Source organism: Nannobrachium achirus (assembly GCF_963921795.1).
Source record: "Nannobrachium achirus genome assembly, chromosome: 12".
Lineage (NCBI taxonomy): Eukaryota > Metazoa > Chordata > Actinopteri > Myctophiformes > Myctophidae > Nannobrachium > Nannobrachium achirus.
The window spans coordinates 38813932-38835144 of NC_137832.1; the positions used below are offsets into that span (position 1 = coordinate 38813932).

Consider the following 21213-nt stretch of genomic DNA (forward strand, 5'->3'; position numbering starts at 1 on the left):
TGTTCTGTTGTATTCAGAGGTTTAAGAACATGTTTGGACATATCACCATGAGCACACCAAACAACCTCTGGCACGAACCGATGTCAATCATTGGAAATTAGATCTAAGAAACAGCTTTCTCCCAATCTTCTGACGTCCAATTCTAAACATCTTCTGGGGTTCTGGTGTCTTAATGCTATCCATCATACTTTAACACTGATTGATTTACCGTAAGCCCCTCGTCATAGGTGGACAAAATACTCAACCCCAGTACATTACTCCACTACAAGTGATGAAGATGGTCAATGAAATTGTACTTGAGTTAAACTCCTGGAGTATTCAGTTTCTTTTTAATATCAATATCATATCATAATATCATATCAATATCACTCAAATTCTAAGATTCTCCAGAACTTTTGAAAGAATACCTTGTAGCTTGTATATTTTAACTATTTGAAAAGGGGCTTGAGTGGATAATTTAAAGTGCACTTTTTCCCTTCCTAAAAATGTTATGGAGTTAAAGGTAGGCTACATTTCTCTTTGAAATGTAGTGAACTGAAAATCACAAGTATCAAAAAAATACAAAGTAAAGTACACATACTCAACAAATGTATATTTAAGTACAGGACTCAAGTAAATGTACTTCATTACTGTTCACCACTGCCCATACTATAAACCTCATTGATATAAGACCATCCTTTACAGGGGCTGCATTTCCTTCTCAATGCCTACAGTCTTTGAAGGTGAAAGGAGTTCCAACAATCAATGTAAAATATCAAATATAATTTTACAGTAGCCAACCTTACAATAACATCCACTAATTGAGGTCTCTAAGCAGGTTCCTGCAGTTTCTTGTTTCCATGGTTATGGATATTCCAGGTTAATGGCTCTAAAGAAAACAAGGTGAACATACTGTATCCTTCAGAGGTGCCAGTCAATCATTACCTGTGTTTTCACCAATTAGTTTTTATTTAAACTAGCTCTCTTTCTGTCTTCCTTTTCCCGCATTTCTCAGCTCTCAGTATACTGCATCTTCTGATCTTTGTCTGTCTGACATCATCAGTTTGTCCAATCCCACAAGTATATTTCACTGCCCCTTTTATATCCATCCGTCTGTTCAGTCTGCTGCCACTTATGCAGTCTGTCAGTCCTGTTAGTCATCTTGTGTTCATCACAGATGAAGAAGCTTCAGTAACGACCACAGAGGGGTGGGGGATTTAAAGAGTTGCTTATGTGTAATCAGTCCCAGAGTCTCTTGTTTATCATCGATCTTGGCCGACCCAAGTGGATGTTTCCTGCAAGTCTAATCAAAGACCTTCTTTGTGTGAGACTTGATGCTTATCTGTTTTAATACAAACCTCTCCTCGGTCCTATTGCATTCACCTAATAAAATACGAGAAACTCACCATCATACAGTCCAATGTGAGATCACTTATTGTTTGTTTCTCAATTTTACTTTCATAAAACCAAAGGAGAGATGTACCTTGTGTTGTCCTTGATAACTGTGAATCGCTCTGTATCAATTGTAAATGCATACATACAGTATCTCCGTAGTCACATGCAGGTGTTGTATTCCATTCAGATCTAGAGATATCCTAAAATCCAAAATTGTTAAACAATACTTCTATGAGGCTGATGACAGCAGACATACAGTATTTGAGAATGTGGAATGAATGAATAGACACAATCAAGCATTTGTTTTCTTTTCTTTTTTAGAAAATTCTCTTTATTATTAAATAAATAAATACTGCACTTTGTCCACAATAAGTTATTTACTACAGTTTCTAACAAGATGATAATGTCTCTAAAGACATCCTTAGTGGTTCTGTAGCACGTCATTCTCCTGCAAACTCCCTCCCATTCCACGTCTTCCCAGCCCAGCAGGCTGAATCCATCTGTCCGCCATGAGAATGAATCACAGTTTTAATAGTTAGTGTGACGTTATCTTCCTGTGTGATGTTATCTTACTACATTCCCTTTTCTCTGCACTGCAGAGCTACCCGTTTACAATATACAACATGTACAATAACCCAAAGCATAGCTCAGCTATCATTCTGAGAATTGGGTTTTTAGAGTTTCACTCTACAGTATAAACAACTTCACTGGGGCCAGCCCAGTGTTCCTCTGCACCTTCAAGCCTCCGCACCTCTGTCCCATTCATTCGTACCTACATTCTCACTTCCTCTCGTCTGGTGATCAACATACACATCGCCCCTCTTCTGCCACACATTTCCATTTTCATTGAATCAGTCCTTTCCCCCCCCCCCCACGCCTGCACCTCAGCTGAGTGAGTCATGAAGGTGCCAAGACACAGGAATGAACAGTCTAGTCGCCGCTCTGAATCCCTTCTAAAGATCCCACGCGCGTGGCGCTGCCCTCTACTTCCGGATTCCATTGCAGCGCTCCAGCAGCAGGTCCATTAGGGCACTTTATCTAGACTGTTCCCAACACGTTCTTCTGGGTTTAGCTGCTCCTCTGCAGCAGCATGTTGAGAGAGTACTCCATGCGCTCACGCAGGTCTGTGGGGCAGCCAGCCGTCAGCAAGGAGCTGAGCTTGAAGGTGGTGGAGACGCGCTCCTCGTTGATGTATGTCAACATGTATTCGTCCTTTTGGCAACATAATATAATCTTTGTGTGGTCATGGTAGAAATTGACCTGCAGAAGAAATAAAAAAGGATGGTTACTTAGATCGAATTGTATGTTTAATCTACAAAATAAAAACAATAAAATAATAGCACATGTACAAGCTTGTAGCGCGGCACAAAGTGACGTGCTGTGAGCTTGTATATCTGCCATTTCTGAATAGCCAACAAAAAAATCTAAAATGACAGATGCTTTCCCGGTTTTAACTTTTCCTCTTCTTTTTACAGTGTTTTTTGATATGCCAAGCCTTGCTCCTCCTCACGATTTGAATATTTGCCAATGATAACAGGTCACATATCTCAACCAAAGCACACTGCTCTTAACATGCCCTGCTATGGCGCCATACAGCAGCATTTTGTGCAATTAGCTGGCGTGTTTACCTGAAACGTGCCGTCGTTGAAGAGCATCATGAGGGCGCGGTCGGACTTGAGCCACTGCAGCAGGTAGAGTCTGGGCATGTGTGTATCCGTCATACCAACCAGATCCCCACCCTAACAAGACACAAGAACAAAACACACTGGGATTAGAAAGGTATGGGGGGACAGAAAAAAACAGGTTCTTTCAAACACAAAGAAAAAACAGAAGAAGGCGTGGTATAGGGATGGGCTGGGATGGGCGATACAGTCAAAATCACAATTATTTTGTGCAAATACTTCGATATTGATGTGTGATGATATATAGGTATTCTGACACAAATATAAAAATGATTGTATACATTATCAAAAATAGCAATGTGACCTGTTGTGAGCTTGTGGATTGGATAATATGGCTATATTGCCCAACCCTAGGGTGATGTGAGGAGAAGAGGTGATTACTTACATCCATGAGGTTCTCCTCCATGTAGTGGGAGAAGTACTTGAGCACGGTCACCTGTCCCACAAAGTGTTCAGGAACCTCACAGGTTGGGAAGACGGAACACTGGCCCAGCTCAGCATAGTAATGGATGGTCCTGGGCAGATGGTGGGGAAGAGACAAAGGGTTAACAAAGACCCAGATAAACAAATTCATCACAAAATAACCATAAATGGATTCACAGAAGTTATTCTCCATATTTGCACTGCTGGCAAGCACTTGACTTCAGTACAGTACTACTACAGTATGTCATTAGCTGCAACCATAACAGCACACCCCACAGTCAAAATAGAAACCTTTAGTCAAGTACTCGTTGAGGGAAAATAATAACTTTAAAAGGTTATGGAATTCCATTAAGGTATATTGATTTGCTTTTGTTCAGTGGCTGAAGGTGCCCTTTTAAAGGTGTGCTTTGTTAAAAGCCTCACAATCACATATATGTTGACTTGAATGCCAGTGTGGTGAAAGCAAGTTCCACTGTTCCAGTACTTACTTCCTGTCAGGCAGGAGGCTCATGTGAGTGCCGTTGTTGAAAAGAACTCCCACGGTGTGATCAGAAAGCTGGTAGCCAAAGCCATACTTGTTAGAGTAGTCCACCCACTTAGTGACCCACTGAAGGTTGCTGCTTCCAGAGCCTTTGGGAATTTCCTCGGCTACAGGGGTTAAGAAAAGGGAACCAGACTGTTAGAAAAGAATTGTGTGGATTTTTTTTTCTACACAGTAAAATCCTGTACATATGTGACTAAATGGACCCGTATGGGTACATTTGACTTCTCATTGAGTATTTCTTGGATTATTGTGCTCTAGGTCATCATGTAGATGTATATAAATCTTTTGTTTTTGATTTTTTTCAGCTAAACGTTTAGGGAAAATAAAATCCATAAGCCTTACCTTTAGGCATGTTTTCTAGACATCCTCTGAAGACGCTGGCCACCGTCTCCGCCACGCTTCCTGTGGTGTTGTCCTCTAGGCCTTAAGGAACAACAACAGGAAAAGTTAATTGGTTTCCGGTCATATCAATATGGCGTTGTGTCAAAGTGTGACTCTAGTAACAGCTCTCAGAAATGTAATTGTTGTTCTAGTGAACTGTTTCTCAATGTCGGGACCGGGGACCGGTTATGGGTCTGTAACTCTGAGGATTATACAGTGTAGATTGGGGTGTAAGAGCTAAAGAACTGGTATCAAATAGGGTTATGTGGCCGAATACATAACAAACTGGGGGTCCTTGAAATGTAACTGTCTGTTTGGGCGCTGGTGGTCCCCACACTAAACGTTGAGAACAAGTGTTCTAGTGTATGCTGCTACATGTAGCAGCATACACTAAAAACACAAGTATCACCCAATAAGTAATATTGGATGATGCAAAAGGGACCAAGAGTTCAAAACCTTAGTCCCTATCCAAGTAGATCAAATTTGGATTTTGGGTAGTTGGGATCACTTTGATGTGATCTACGACTGTGATCATAGTATGATTTCAGCAAACAGTATGTCAACAAGAAATATATGTTTGATTAATTGAATAACACCCAAAATCCAAATCCACTCGGCTAGAGATTAAAAGTTGTGCGGGTGTGAACGGGGGGCTCAGGAACTCACATTCACTGCTGCTGCTGCAGCTCCCCAGACTCCCTCTGACGATCAGACGAATGGTATCTCGCGCCGTCGGTGACTGGCCCTCTGTTGCCACGGCAACAGGTCTTTCTGCAGATGGCGGAAGAGGCCTTCCATCCTGAGATGGAAAAGAGGCGGAGGATTTAGTAAGACGTGGAACTGAGATGATCTCTACTGTGACTCAGCAGCTGCTTGTTATCGATGAATGTTAGCGAGAATACTTGGGCAAAAGGGCCTTTTGCTAAAAATGTGCTCGTTATAAACTCTACCGCCGCATAAGAATGACTCACTGTTGTCTCTCCGATTGTAATATCAAAACACTACCCTTTCATTTCATGGTCAATTGCTGAGCATAGGGCCTACATCAGTGGTTCTCAAAGAGGTGTCACCCGTAAAATTAGATACTTTAGCATTAGAATCAATGGAACCACTTTGACCCCATTTTATACTTTGGCTATTTGAAAATAGCTGATCAGCAAGCTCACAAATTCATAATGGGTTGCGATGTGATGGGCTGTGAGCTTGCTGATCTGCCATTTTCAATCGAAATCTTGAAAATGTTTACACAAAAAGGTTCTTATAGGGGGTGTTTGATATGGGGTGTTTGACATGAAAACATTTGATGACACTTATTATGTGGACAAATAGTAATGCTTACCTCAGCAAGCTGGTTGTTGTGTTGTTGGCTGATAACAGTTCTCTTCAGATCATGCTGCAGCTTGTAAATCTCCTCCTCCTCTTTGCTTAGTTTATCTAGCAAAGAAAATTACCCCATATTTAATACAATCAGATCAGGGCCTCTAAATTGTGATGCCACTGAAACATAGACATTAAAGGGTAACATTTGCAAGACAAATGTGTAAAAAGTGGTCAAAGATGACCATCAACTTGAGCAGGAGGAGGCTTTAAAATGTTTTGAATAAGAACTTGAAGGTTGATGTGCTACTCACTCAGGGTCTCGTAGTATTTGACCTTGTCTCGTTTGCCACCGAAGAGTGCCGCCGCAGCCTTCTTGAAGAAACTCTTGGCAGGACTGGACACATGGAAATCTGGGGCTGAGTGGCAACAACTCGCCGACAGACGCTCTGGACTGAAGCCCTACAGAGAGAAATTATGTAAGAGGCGTGAGTGGAAGCCAAGGAATGCGATGTTGTACAGTATTGTACTCCTACTCACTGACATTTAGAGAGAGAGAGAGAGTAAAATTATGAAGTAGAACTCAGTGGACACCTGATGTTGCAGTGTATGCAATCTTGTGAATGAAATGTTGTCTACTCTGCTCACCTGTGTGAAGAAGTCGTGCCTCAGGATGTGCTCCAGATGGGGTCGGTCCTCGGGGGTCTTGGCCAGCAGGGTGGAGATGAGCTGCTTGGCCTGAGGGGACAGGGAGGAGGGCATGGAATACCGAGCCTCTCTTATACACCTGTATGTCTCCTTCAGGTTGGTGGTCTCAAAGGGGGGCCTGCCCAACAGCATGGTGTACCTACAAAACAAGACAGCCTTGACGTAAGCGAATGGGCATCATCATCACTGTGTTCATACATGTAATTACCAACTTCACTCCTTCCAATCCAAGCTACTGGAATACATGGCTTGCGTGCATCAATATTTCATTGAGGATGAACATACGCTGCACTCTATAATGTTTTAATTGTTGCATAGTAAAGTTCTATTCAATTCTATTATAGAACATATACCGTATTTTCCGGACTATAAGGCGCACTTAAAAGCCTTTAATTTTCTCAAAAAACTACAGTGCGCCTTATAGTCCAGTGCGCCTTATATATGGATCATTCATTGACATTGACATTCCCTTTAGCACAGCTCCATCTGTTTGATGCATAACGCAACGGTAGCGTCTATTATGTGCGCCTTATAGTCAGGTGCGCCTTATATATGAAAACAGTTTGAAAATAGACCATTCATTGACAGTGCGCCTTATAGTCAGGTGCGCCTTATAGTCCAGAAAATACTGTAATCACATTATATGTGACTAGTTCCCATGAGGGGACAGGTGGTTCCCAGTATATTAGAAAAGGACACAATCAAAACAAATAATTATTCCCAGATGATGAGGTCGCCGACAGTAAATGTGCCATTTGCTCTACTCACATGACGCAGCCCAGGGCCCAGATGTCAGATTCACAGCCATGGCCCTGCTTGTTGAGCACCTCCGGGGACAGGTAGTTGGGAGTGCCACAGATCGTCTTCCTTCGGTTTCCTGCTGGCTCCAACTTGGCAGCCAGACCAAAGTCTCCAACCTTTAGGTCCATGGACTCACTCACAAAGAAGTTACCTGAGGGGGAAGAGCGGGTATGAGACGGTGAGCAGCGATATACAACCAATGATCAAAGGCTGATCAGATGACACTGCCCAGGCTGTCCTATATGAATTGGCTGGAATTATAGACTGGAATATAATCAGGTCAAAACAATGAATGTTTAATTTTAAAGGAAACAATGAAAAATGCACTTGGTGTCTCAACACTGTAGTGTGTTTGTATACTGCAGAATTATCTCTTACCCAGTTTGAGGTCTCGATGCAGGATATCTTGTTCGTGGAGGTACTTCAGCCCAGAGACAATTTGCCTTAGGTAGTAGCGAACCTCTGGTTCTGTGAGCACTTTACGTGCCTTCAGGATATGGGCTAATGACTACACACAGACAAAAACACAGTAAGGAACATTATTGTGATTTTTCTTTTCCTCTCCAAAAAGCATAATTATTTATAGTGCCAAAAACCTATCTATGATTTGAGTGCAATGCATCAGTTGAAATAGTAGTAGTAGTAGTAGTAGTAGTAGTAGTAGTAGTAGTAGTAGTAATAGCCTATTAATAATAGCCTAACTGTAATAGTAATAATAATAATACAGTGGTTGAATAATATAACTTACCTTTCTACTGCAGTATTCCAAAAGAATATAGATGTTTTCCTTGTCCTCGAAATGGTGATAAAAGTGGACTATGTGCTTGTGGTGCAGAATTCTGTGCAGTTCAATTTCTCTATCAATCTGGGAGGAAACACATCACGGTCTAAATAAACACGAAAAGCAACATTGCAAGAACTCCAAGAAGGGCTACATTGCATGCGTGAATAGCCTATTTTGTCAAAATAAAGCCAGTGAGCGCTGCGCGCTTACCTTTTCCCGTTGGTGAGGTTTGGAGACGCGCGTGTGAGGAATGATTTTGGCTGCGTAAACTTTACTCGTGGAGAGATCAGTCATCTCATAGCATTTGGCGAAACCTCCCTAGAAACAGGCAAAACAAAAACATTTTGTCAGTATTGTAAAATCCAAAACGAGACCAAAAGATGCCTTCTAGAATTTGTCATCATCACCTTTCCCAAAACTTTCCCACGGCAGTAGCACTTCCCCGTCGCTGGATCCGTGATTATTCTGGCCATCTCCGAGGGCGCACTGCGGTCATCCGTTCTTTTTCTCCGAGGTTCCGAAGACCTCTGTGTGGATTCGCACATAATGTTGCTGCTGTTACTGTGTGTAGTCTGTGGTCCAATATTCCTCAGTAATTCCATTGAGCGGTAGTGCGACAGCTTCGCGTCTCTCACTCAGAATGCATTCTGGAGGCTGTCTGTGTGTCTTTATACCCTGCGGTCTCCCTCCCTCTCTATGACACCACCACAGTGTTCCGTCAGCACAGCAGCAATCCTTTTTGCGCACGTCAAGTCTTTCCTACATATGCATGTGACTTCTGGTTGGTGGACTTCAAAATAACTGCAGCATTGACAAATAATAAGCTACACAAATAATAAGCTAAAGCAGTGGTCTTCAATGTTTTAGGTCAAGGACCCCTTAGTTGAGAAATAGATGAAGCAGGGACCCCCACAAGCCACAACCTGTTAATAGATTCCATATAGTCTCATTGTTTGACAGCACAATTATCAGTGTTTGTTGGATTCATGTCAATTTGTGTTTTCAGATATTTAACCACTTGAACCGTCAGACCTTTCACTCTGATAGTATGATATTTTCCCCCAATACACCAAAGCGCTTTGCCAAAAATTATTGGCAGCACGAGGCGAGGCGTTGTGAGCTTGTAGATCTTATATTTTGGGGTACATTTCTATTAGAATATGGACACTAGGGATCAAGTGGTAAAAAAATATACACCCCAGGTCTAACAGGTCTCTTGAGCATCTCCGACACTCCGTCTTATTTTGAAGTCCACCCAACGGAAGTTAGATGCTTAGTAAATATGATTTGACGAATGTGTCAAGATTATTGAAGCTGACGGAACACATGGTCGCTGACGTGAACTCGCTCATCATAGAGTTATTAGGGTCTAAAAAAAAGCGTCTGTCTGCTCAATAACCCATGGTAGACGTAAACAGTCTAGAGAAATAAGTTGGAATAGGTAGATGTCATCAATTGAAAAGAACTACATAAAGCAGACAGTTAAATGGTATGATCTGTGCCTTTACAATTGTTTATCTTCATAACAGTCGTAGTAATCCTTATCGTCAATATTCAAAAAAGGGGGGGTAAATAAAAGAAAAAAGAAATAGAGGCCAAACATATGGACAAAACAGGCGTGGAATATAGCAATAGGCATTATGGTATGGCTTATTAACACTAATCCTAGCCAACCCTTTATAGACGTCGCCAATGGGGTAAAATATTGCTCTCCACGACACTGTTAAAACATAAATAAAATAAAATCTTATGCTCAGGCTCACATTAATTGTATTCTCCCCCTCCCCTCCCTTTTTTGTTCACGACTCTTAATTTGGAACACTAGCACCACCATGTGGACAATGCCTTAGATGCCTCGTCAGTAAGCATCACTGCATGGCCAATTTGGCCATACCACTATGGGCCATACTACTGTAGTGTACCCTAGATCACATTTTACTATATCTGGCAATGTTTTTCTTTTTTCTTTTTTTTCCCTTCTTTTTTTTCAATGGCAGATTTGTCTGTTTTCCAGGCTAACTTTTTACAGGTTGCAGTGTATTCTGCAGTGATTCTTTCATTTTACAGCATTTTGCAGCAAAACCTCAAGTGAGTGCACATGGAAGTAATGGGCACCAAAATGGGAAGAATTACTACCCCCACTATATATTACTCGTTTCTTACAGAGGATCTCCCCGGTGGTCAATAACTATAGAGGGTATGCGCGTGACATCATCATCATACCCGGAAGTTCTGCGGAACGTCTACTCAGTGGCAAAAAACTTCTTTCTGGCCTTGACAGCCCAAGCCCATACATCCAAACAGAAAAGTCCTATCTGATTGCAACTCACTTTGCCACTCGATTTGCCATTCACTTTATAGCCTACATGCGCATACCCTCTATACACAGAAGACTCTAGCGGGTGAAATCATTCAGCCCCTCTATGACTATGGAGTCCACGTATGGTATCGCAACGCCTCAAAGACCCTGAAAACAACGCTCCAAACAGCCCAAAACAAACTAATTAGGGTCCTGCTTCCTCCTCAGACTCACCTCACCGGTATTCACCAGTCTAGCGTGGGGTGGCTCAAAGTATAGATGACAGAGTACAGCATCTTGCAATGGGCCTGGTGTAGGCCTACAACATACACTACACCACTAAGATACCCATGTACCTGACAAAATACTTCCAAAACATCAAGGATGTCCACAATTACAGAGGCAGCGCCACAGACCGTGTTTCAACCCAGATTCGGCTCAAACAAAGGGTCAAATTCGTTCTCCTGCTATACCACTAAAATGTGGAACGCCCTACCGAAGGCCTTAAAGGAGTGTTCCTATGAAACTTCTAATAAATACTTCATTCAATCAATTAGAACAATATTTGTATTAATTTCAGTAAGGGGTTTTAGCAGCATAACATTTTATAACATTAACATAAGCTGAATTTCCTGTGACAAAAGGTCCACTACGCAACACTTTTGTTAGTGCAGAAAAGTAACAATACATCAGCTATGATACTGTAAGTAGCCTAATATGGGGTGTACGTTATACTGTAGTATGATTAGTAGGTAGGTACTGGTAGCTACACAATTCTAGACCGTATATAAAGTTTGGCACAGAGATTTAGAAAATGATTGCCATTGATTGCTTTACATTGAGTTCTCTCTCCAAGTCATGCTCGGCTCCAGTGTTGTCTCCAGTCATCTCGATCCTACATACATCTGGATGAGTTAGTGCAAATGCTAGAAGGCTATTGAAATCATCCAAATGTCTTGTTATACGTTTCCAAAACTTGACCGCACCGTGCCAATGTCATATGCCCAGGTCTGGTCAAGACCAGAACCAAGGGAGGAATGATGGAGCCAGTTGGGGATGGGGAAGCGACAGGCAATGACACGTGCATCATCAGGAAGCTCATCTAGCAGCTTCACAGCCAGTACATCCACCTGGGGGACAATCAGTGATCAACCAATCAAATGTTGTCAATATGGTTGAAATTCTGAGACGAGTCTTGTGTATAATGTGGAAAGAACTTGAACTTCTGTATAAAGGCAAATAAATGTGCATTGGAAAAATAACTCACCACTCCTGGAGCAAGGAAAACTATGACATTGTTGTATTCTGATAGATTGGACTATAAGAAAAGAACGACACAATACAGTCAAATAAAGAACCAACAAATGCTGTTCAAAGGAAATCAATATTTTCAAAGTTAAGTTGATACCTTCCAGAAGTCTTTGTTAGCAAAGGACGCCTGGCAAGGAGGTATTCCTCTCCATAAGGCCTTTCCTCTGGAATATGCCACCAACATGGAGTTGATCTCGAACCCAGTGCACTGGAAGCCAGCACAAGCAGCAGAAAAAACCTTTGGAAGCAAATTTAATGAGGAGGGATAGTAATATTTAAAACCTCTCAAGAACAACAACCTATACTGGCACAGTGGTTCCCAACCTTTTCTGGATCAGGGCCCACTGGAAAATCTCAAAAGCGACACACACCCATTTGACGACTTAACACTGCCATTCAGTTGCTGTGTTCAGATGGGTGGGCCGTATTGGTATCACAATGAAACGTCAGTATTCATGAATTAATTTTGTCATATTCTTTTTTAAATATTAATGCCATATTTACAATAAAGTATGTGTTTTGCCAATTATTTGGGGGCCTGCTTGCAATATCCTCATGGCCACTAGTGGGCCCAGGCCCAAAGGTTGGGAATCGCTGCACTTGGGGTTGGGCGTGGCCACTTAATGGAGAGCACTATAATATAAGAGCCAGAAGGGAGCTGCTAGCAGTTGGAAAATGAGAGCTGAGTAGAGAGGACCTAATGGACAGGGACACTCTAGCCATGGGGGGGCAGTGGTAGCCATGTTCTCCGCCAACGCCAGGATGGTCGTAAGCGCCACGACCACAACCTTCTGCTGGGGGGCCAGTGGTAGCCTGACCTCTGAGCAGAGACAGGGGCTATAAGTGGCACAACCACGACCTCCGCAAACCGCCAAAGTGTGCCCGGCCGTCCCTGCCTGTGGGGAGCTGTCCAGTGATGGTGGGAAATGAGCAGAGACGGAACCACAGTGACGAGCCAGACCCAGGAAGGAGGGAATACCAGTCCGTTCGCCCAAAATCCTTTTTGCCCCAGGGAGTCGATGTGAGTGGTGGCACCGTCCGAACCAGCTAATCCCCCCCCCCCCCCCCCTTCCTCCAATTGTCTGGTTTTATCCGTTTTAGATTTTTATTTTAGAGGGCCCTTTTTACCTCCATGAAAAGGTGGCGTGGTCGGCTTTTTATTTCATGGAGGCCATGGCCACCGTTGCCCCTCAGTTTGGCCTTGTGCCCCTCAAACCAATGGCATGACCTGAGGCCACAGTGGCCTTATAATGCCCCAGCTGACACTTTCGCCTCTGTCTCGTTCTTGTCAATAAATGGTAAATGGTAAATGGTGCATTTATATAGCGCTTTTATCCAAAGCGCTTTACAATGTGCATTACATTCACCCATTCACGCACACATTCATACACCGGTGGCGGTGGAAACCATGCAAGGCACCAACCAGCTCACCGGAGGCAACTTGGGGTTCAGTGTCTTGCCCAAGGACACTTCGACATGTAGACAGGAGAAGCTGGGATTTGAACCGCCGACCCATGGAGCATTGGCCAACCCACTCTACCTCCTGAGCTACAGCCGCCCCAAGCCGCTGTCAATATGTAGACAGTAGACGCCGGTGTCTCTTTCTTGTCATGTAGACACCAGTGTCTTTTGTTGAGATTCTGAATTCATAACTCCACAGAGTCCCCATCTTTAAACCAATCCAGTGACTTTGGTGCAGGGCTGAGCATGGATTCATCAGATTGTAAATACCATCATTTATCTATTTCACTGCAGATTAGGTTATCATCCCCAACCAGGATTCAACAAATTCTTTCAATGGACTAAAATTATTTTATGGCCTTCCTGCCCTGGCATTTGGCCTTTGTGCCCTCAAAGAATGGACAAAACCAAAGGCCAAGTGGCCTTGCACCTAAAATGGCCAAATTCCAGGCCTGCACCTTGCACTTTATCACTCTTTTCTTATTGTTTAATTTATAAATAAGTAAGTAACATTTTATTGCATTGGTGTTTTAGCGAGTGCCACAAATGTACACTGTTTACAGATAGAAAAATAGCCAACTAACCAGCCTTCCATTTCCAGAGCCAAGATCAGCCAGGCGACCTCTCCGCCCCTCAAGTAACTTCAGAGTGTTCTTTGTTTGATCTATACTAGATGATGCATAAGGCACCTAAGCCACATGATAAACACAAGTCAATAAAATACCCCAGTATTACTATCAATTATTACTCAACACATTACTAGCACATTATTATTCAAAATTGTTGAGTAGCCTAAGGATAGGAAAGATACAATATGTTTCACAATACTTCATCTTCTGCTCATTACAGATCATTCTAAAGAATGAGCCCAAATGAAATATTAACATTCATATGTGAATATGATTATAAAATGAAAGTTGAAAGCATTTGTAAACATGAAGCACTCCCTAAATTATAGAAATCATAGAAGTACTGTACAATGCCAGAAGGGAACAAAACACATGACATGTATATTGGAGACAGACACACATTAACTGAACTGAGCTTTTTTCATTGTCGTGCAAACAAAAGCTAGGAAATATAATGTAAACCTTTGCCAAATCCTCCATCCTATATTTTATGAATCATGTAGCTTCAGTGGAAGCTTTCAATTATTTCTATTTTGATGATACACACCATGCCATAACTGTGTACAGGAGGGATTTCATCTTTAAGATTGTGATAGTTACTGGATACTTGCATGATACTTTTTGCTAGGGATGCTAGGGATGCCTCGATCACATATTTTTGATCCCAATCGCGACCTTTCCCGATTCGATCTTTCGGCAATGCATAAAAAAAATACATTCACTATGTCGCTTAAGGTTTTTTTTATTATTATTACAATATCCTTGGATATAGCTTATTTTTTATGTTTTTATTTTTAAGAAAATCCAGATCTTCTTCTCCCAACAATATCATATTATGCAATATGCACTATCGCTAGCATATGCTCAAGACAAGCAAAGCACTGTAGTGGTGTGAGTAATTAAGTAAGTCATTTTGGGGGTGAACTACTCCTTTAAGCAGTCAACAGAATTACAGAATGCAGATTTGTTAAATTTCAGTACCATAAGGCTTCTTGGGACTTTGCGGAAGCCAGGCATGGCAAACAGACGCCAGATGCCATAAAGGCCTGCGAGCAGGGTCCCTGTGGCGGGAGTGACAATAGGGTGGTATTTGTGGTTGGAGCTCCCACCATCATCCTGAACAATCACTTCAACTGTATCCTCCATTGCAATCTGTCTTTAAGACCCATAAAAGACAATGAAATCAGATGTTGTTAGAACAGAAGAAGAATACAGATAATTGCATCTAATAAAATGTCACTAACTTGTGAACACAATGTCTTAGGATAGCTGATCATTTCAACTGATATAGTCATACACCCCAGAAACGAAAACGTAAGCCTGGGGAGATAACAATTTAAAATTGTGGGGGGTCCCTGCAGTTCCTTCTGGGGGTCCCTCGCGCGCAAGGTGTCGGTTTTGTAAAGCTGCCGTCGTCAATGCTGCTGCATTGTCTGAAAGAAGCCAAACAAAACGTAAACTGCAGTTGCAGACTATTATACTAGTTATTATACGGATGCCGGAATCAATTGGGGTAAATGTACTCACATTTTTGTCTTATAAATGCGACAAATACAAAAAAATATTACTGAACTCAAGTCTCCATGGCATGAGTAATCGATAGAAAAAAGTCATTTTGGGGGTGAACTACTCCTTTAAGTTTAATGTCATTACCGCAGCAGGTCGTGTTAGCCTATGTGTCTCAGGCTCAGCACATACCCGGGATGTGCCGTTCCAAAGTGGCATGTGCTGTTCCAAAGTGGCATGTGCCATTATAGTAATATTAACTTCATTAACCTTTCTGATGCTGCATGAAGGACCTCGTCTCTGGTACTCTTATTGCACCTGTACCAGTCATGGCTGTCAGATGTAATTATCTTATCTTTTTGTATGTTAAACAATGTTACATCAACCTAGCCTCGTAAACCAGACTCTTCCTGCCTTCATTCGAATGCATTCGAACAGAAGATGGGAGGAGTCAGTTTACTAGGCTAACATCAACCTTACTCTGTCTTGGGGCACCTACTGGCCCTCTCCCTGTTTCCTGTCACTCTACACTACAATGTACTATGTACTATCAATACCCCCCCCCCCCCCCCCCCCCCCCCCCCATTTGTAACAGCTCACTGTTGTTTTTCTTACTGGAATAGTTTGCTATACATATACTTAATTTTGAAAGAGAATATATCATCTGTATATGGAGACATATGGTTTTAGGAACATCATCTCTCTGTTGAGCAATGCATAGAAGGCCTTCTGCAGTGGGCTTTATGACAAATGGATCTAGTTTCTTTTTCTAAATGTTTACCACATATTACAAAGATTTGGATCCAATGTTTATACATCACTCCCCTTTCCGGGAAAATAAATTGAAAGACACATCAGTTTGTACACCCTAACCCTAATCTTTGGCTATAGTTTCGAGGCAATATCAATGTTGTATGTCCACTATTGTTAGGCTCTACCTTATTGATACCAGCAGAGTCAGGGTGCAGTTATTGTCAAGTCAAGTAAATATTATTGTTGGAGAGGCTCTATTACACTTCATGGAACTTTAAGCTAGGTCACTCTCCACTATTTTTTTAATACTTTTTATTGCAATGATTTCAATTTTTTACATTTCTTATTTTTGTGTCCATATTTGCAATTATTTTCATTTCATTTTATTTTTTTAAACAAATACATATACACCAAGTGAAAAACAGAAATACAACAGTCACATTTTTCTAAACAAAAACACATTATGCTATTAGCTAAACCTAATCTAATCATGTACTCTCCACTCTTGATTGATTTACATGTCAGTTTATTTATAAAGAAGCCTTTGGTCTTTTCTAGAATGTAGAGGGATGTCCTGGGCTTCAAGTAGTCTATGCCAAGTTGCAAACCTCTCAGAGCTTCCATTGTGAATCTATATGCCTCAACCGACCAGACGGATAGGCTTTATTTTTAGTTTGGGGTGCAATTACACCACTTTTGCAGTACAAAGAATCCATTTCATGTATGCGTTGAATTATAGACGATTTACATGTTGCAGTTAGACCGCCGCGGCCAGCCCTTTATGCAGATTTATCCTGTATGATTTTAAAATCAATCTACAATGTTGAAGAGGGTGATAAAGAATGGACAAATACAAATAACGGTTATAGCCTACGAAACCAAATATCACTGTTCCACATTTTGTAAAACCAAACAGTGTATAAAAGACAAACATGAAGCTACCGCTATTGCCTACCTACGCCACCCACCCCCTTGCCCTTGTCACTGGCTGGCAGTGGCACTGCATGCAACACACACAGTCACACACTCACACCCACACCAGCCACGCAGATGCAAAGAGATTTCAATGTTATTCCCCGCTCTATAATATTTACAGCCAGTATCGAATGGCAGCTCAACATGTATGTCTGCAATGAGAATGACCTTCTTTGTTGTGTCTGGTTGTTGTCATCATCACTCATCAGTAGAAGAAGTAAGTTTGCTGTCTTGAACAGGGGGTCTGCGACACCTAGGGATCCGTGGGGGTACTGCAGGGATCAATTGTTGCTTTATTAATAAAACTAGTTCTTACCCGTTCAAAGATATGAGCTCCGAAATGATGTGCAGTGTGTGGGTTATGGGGTGTGCACTGTGCACACAGTATATGAGGGATGGAAAGTAACTTCATGGTGCTTGCATGATAATATGTAGGAGCATCAATGTAAGAAATACCCGTTTCGTTTAATGGCTACAGAGATACTGTGTACCGATCTGCATGATTTTTGGACAACATCTGTAACAGGGCCAGACAACTGGCCATGTTTTTTCTTTTCTTTTTTTTCAATGAAAGAAATAAAATAATCTACACTGTAGTGTAGATTCTTTAATTTTACAGTATTTTCCAGCAAAATCTCAAATGTGTGGCTGTGCACCATCGCTGTGTGCACATGGAAGTAAGAATTACTACCCTCACTATATTAGAACAATATTTTTATTAATTTCAGTAGGGGAATTTAGCAGCATATACAGTCAAACAGTATTAACGTTAACATAAGATGAATTTCCTGTGACAAAAGGTCCACTACACACGACACACCACTTTTGTTAGTACAGAAAAGTAACAATATAGACAAGTAATAATAATAATATGGGGTGTACTTTAAAGTATGATTAGTGTACGTAGGTAGGTAGCTAGTAACACAATTCTAGACAGTAGAACTGTATACAAAGTTTGGCACAGAGATTTAGAAAATGATTGCCATTGATTGCTTTACATTGAGTTCTCTCTCCAAGTCGTCCTCAAACGAGCCCTCCCGTGTTGTCTCCAGTCATCTCGATCCAACATACATCTGGATGAGTTAGTGCAAAAGCTGAAGGGCTATTGAAAATCATCTAAATGTCTTGTTATATGTTTCCCAGACTTGACCGCACCGTGCCAATGTCATATGCCCAGGTCTGGTCAAGACCAGAACCAAGGGAGGAATGATGGGGCCAGGTGGAGATGGGGAAGCGACAGACAATGACACGTGCATCATCAGGAAGCTCATCTAGCAGCTTCACAGCCAGTACATCCACCTGGGGAACAATCACAAAAGGTCAAATCACTGATCAACCGATCAAATATTGTCTGATCAAATTATTACAAGTGAATGTGGTTGAAATTCTGAGTTGAGTATTGTGTGAAATGTAGGAAGAACTACGGCAAAGGCAAATAAATGGGCATTGTAAAAAAAATAACTCACCACTCCTGGAGCAAGGAAAACTGTGACATTGTTGTATTCTGATAGATTGGACTATAAGAAAAGAACAATACAATACAGTCAAATAAAGAACCAACAAATGCTGTTCAAAAGAAATCAATATTTTCAAAGTTAAGTTGATACCTTCCAGAAGTCTTTGTTAGTAAAGGATGCCCGGCTAGGAGGTATTCCTCTCCATAAGGCCTTTCCTCTGGAATATGCCACCAACATGGAGTTGATCTCAAACCCAGTGCACTGGAAGCCAGCACAAGCAGCAGCAAAAACCTTTGGAAGCAAATTTAATGAGGAGGGATAGTAATATTTAAAACCTCTCAAGACCAACAACCTACACTGGCACAGTGGTTTCCAACCTTTTCTGGATCAGGGCCCACTGGAAAATCTCAAAAGTGACCCACACCCATTTGACGACTTAACACTGCCATTCAGTGGTCAGATGGGTGGGCCATATTGGTATCATAAAAATACCAAAAATATTATTGAACTCAAGTCTCCATGCCCAAAGGTTGGGAACCGCTGCAATAGCCCATAGCCCCCTATTGTATAGTGCTACATTCAATTGGATTCACACACAATTACACTATGGAAAACAGGATTAAACATAGGATAGGACATGCTAGGTTTCATATTCTTGCACTTACCGTAGATGGATAAATGTACAATGTTTAAAGATAGAAAAATAGCCAACTAACCAGCCTTCCGTCTCCAGAGCCAAGATCAACCAGGCGACCTCTCCGTCCCTCAAGCAACTTCAGAGTGTTCTTTGTTTGATTTATATTAGATGGTAAATAAGGCACCTAAGCCACAATGATAAACACAAGTCAATAAAATAAAAATACCCCAGTATTACTATCAATTATTACTCAACAACACATTACTAGCACATTATTACTCAAAATCGGTGAGTAGCTAAAGGATAGAAAAGATACAATCTGTTTCACAATAGCTACTTCAACTTCTGCTCAATAGATTATTTTTTTAAAGAATGAACCTAAATTAAATTCATATGATGAGATAAAACATGTAAAGTATTTGTGAACATGTACCACTCCTAAAATATAGGAATCATTGCAAGTACTGTACAATGCCAGAAAGCAACAAAACATATGACTGGAGACTCACATTAACTGAATTGAGCTGTTTTTTTCCTTCTTCCATTGTGCAAACAAAAGCTGCAGCTTCAATGGAACCTTTCAATGATTTGTTTTTATGATACATTACACACCATGCCAATGATGCCATAGCTATTAACTGTGTATGGGAGTGATTTCATCTTTAAGATTGTGATACAGTTACTGGATACTTGCATGATGCATTTATATCAGTTCAAGGTGCAGTGCATGGATCCATTATACAACATGTATGGATCTCCACAATGAATGCACTTAAGCCGTGAAATGTGTTACATAGATAGACCACAGAGCACAATATACACTTACCACTTACTTTTTTCGACATTTGATTTGATGCTCAAATGCTCAAATGTAAAGCATTGATTGATTGATTGGCTGTTTGAAACTTTATTAGCAGTTCGCATAAGAAGAGCAAAAGACAGTACAGTTCAGATACAAGGTCTACTAATAGGATTTAAACCCAAGAAAGCACTATGGCTTGTTTACATTGGGGTCCTTGGTACCCATTTCATTGAGACATTAAATCACAGACAAATATAGGCCTACAACATTACAATACTATCATATATGCACTATCACTAGCATATGCTCAAGACAAGCAAAGCAATGTATACTGTGCAACTTTTTTATTTTATTTTTTCTCTCCTCTGAGCCTATTTGATTTGATTTCATACCAGCATGCAGTATTTGGAAGGGCATTAAGCAATCAACTGAATGCAGATACATTCAATTTGAGTACCATAAGGCTTCTTGGGATTTTGCGAAAGCCAGGCATGGCAAACAGACGCCAGATGCCATAAAGGCCTGCGAGCAAGGTCCCTGCGGAGGCAGTGATAATAGGGTGGTATCTGTGGTGGGAGCTGCAGCCATCATCCTGAAGAATCACTTCGATTGTATCCTCCATTGCAATCTGTCTGTTCCATAAAATATAACGAAACATCAGATGTTGTTAGAACAGAATGATTGCATGGTTGCATCTAATAAAATGTCACTAACTTGCAGTGAACAAAAATGTCTTAGTTAGGATAGCTGATAATTTCAATAGTTTTCCATAATTTATAGAATTCTATTTATTCAGATATTACATTCATGACTTAAAAGCAGACAGTAACATACCTTAATGTAAAGTGTTACCCATTTTACAAATGGTATACATTACAACTTTTCAATTAAAATAGGCATGATCGAAGTAGATACATTCTTATAAGATGAGGTATTCTCTGAACTTCATCAATGGGTTCTCTAACTACTATAGTGATCCACTCTGCAACCAATTTGACTTCTATCCTAAACGGTAGGATATTGTTTGCTTTAAAATAGTTTGAAATAATAACGTTTAAAAGACATAATACCGTTATAACGTTTTTTGGTCTTGGTCTAATTCAGTAGATCTATTAAAGCCAAAAATGATTCCCCAAGTGTGGGCTACTTATTCTAACAGCAGATGGTGCTATAATCACCCAAGACTGTCATGCAAAGCTTGTTCTAGAAGTTTGTTTGTTGACAACGCTTTGGTGTCAGATCAACTCCTCTGTAGCCTATACGAATCAATATAGGGTTGAATTATAAACACTTTCCATGTTGCAGGTAGACCCCCGACCGGCCCTTTATGCAGATTGATCCTGATTCATGTATGTTTTTAAAATAATCT

General features: G+C 41.0%; 2 protein-coding genes across 2 annotated transcripts; both read right to left on the reverse strand.

Moving 5' to 3' along the window:
- Positions 1-1693: 1693 nt before the first annotated feature.
- plk2b (polo-like kinase 2b) lies at positions 1694-8638 on the reverse strand. The gene is made up of 14 exons (XM_080738305.1): positions 8422-8638; positions 8225-8332; positions 7979-8095; positions 7609-7738; positions 7198-7381; positions 6370-6568; positions 6036-6183; positions 5744-5838; positions 5071-5203; positions 4366-4446; positions 3968-4127; positions 3442-3571; positions 3003-3113; positions 1694-2634 (listed from the first exon to the last, which is right to left on the reverse strand). The coding sequence occupies exons 1-14, from the start codon at positions 8614-8616 to the stop codon at positions 2443-2445; spliced, it is 1983 nt and encodes a 660-aa protein (XP_080594431.1). The 5' UTR covers positions 8617-8638; the 3' UTR covers positions 1694-2442.
- A 2634-nt stretch (positions 8639-11272) lies between these two features.
- LOC308295575 (adenine nucleotide translocase lysine N-methyltransferase) lies at positions 11273-20466 on the reverse strand (the record flags this gene model as incomplete). Its single annotated transcript, XM_080738627.1, has 8 exons — positions 11273-11443; positions 11722-11832; positions 14696-14870; positions 18099-18247; positions 18415-18465; positions 18556-18696; positions 19122-19226; positions 20302-20466. 8 exons carry the CDS (start codon positions 20464-20466, stop codon positions 11273-11275), a joined length of 1068 nt encoding a protein of 355 aa, XP_080594753.1.
- Positions 20467-21213: the final 747 nt, after the last annotated feature.

Bases quoted from the DNA above. Each gene is read 5' to 3' on its own strand.
- plk2b (XM_080738305.1), bottom strand. From the start codon at position 8,616: ATGGAATTACTGAGGAATATTGGACCACAGACTACACACAGTAACAGC. The intron at 8,096-8,224 runs GTAAGCGCGCAG...GTTTCCTCCCAG, and splicing joins AACCTCACCAACGGGAAAAG to ATTGATAGAGAAATTGAACT. The intron at 6,184-6,369 runs GTGAGCAGAGTA...TTCTCTCTGTAG, and splicing joins GGCACGACTTCTTCACACAG to GGCTTCAGTCCAGAGCGTCT.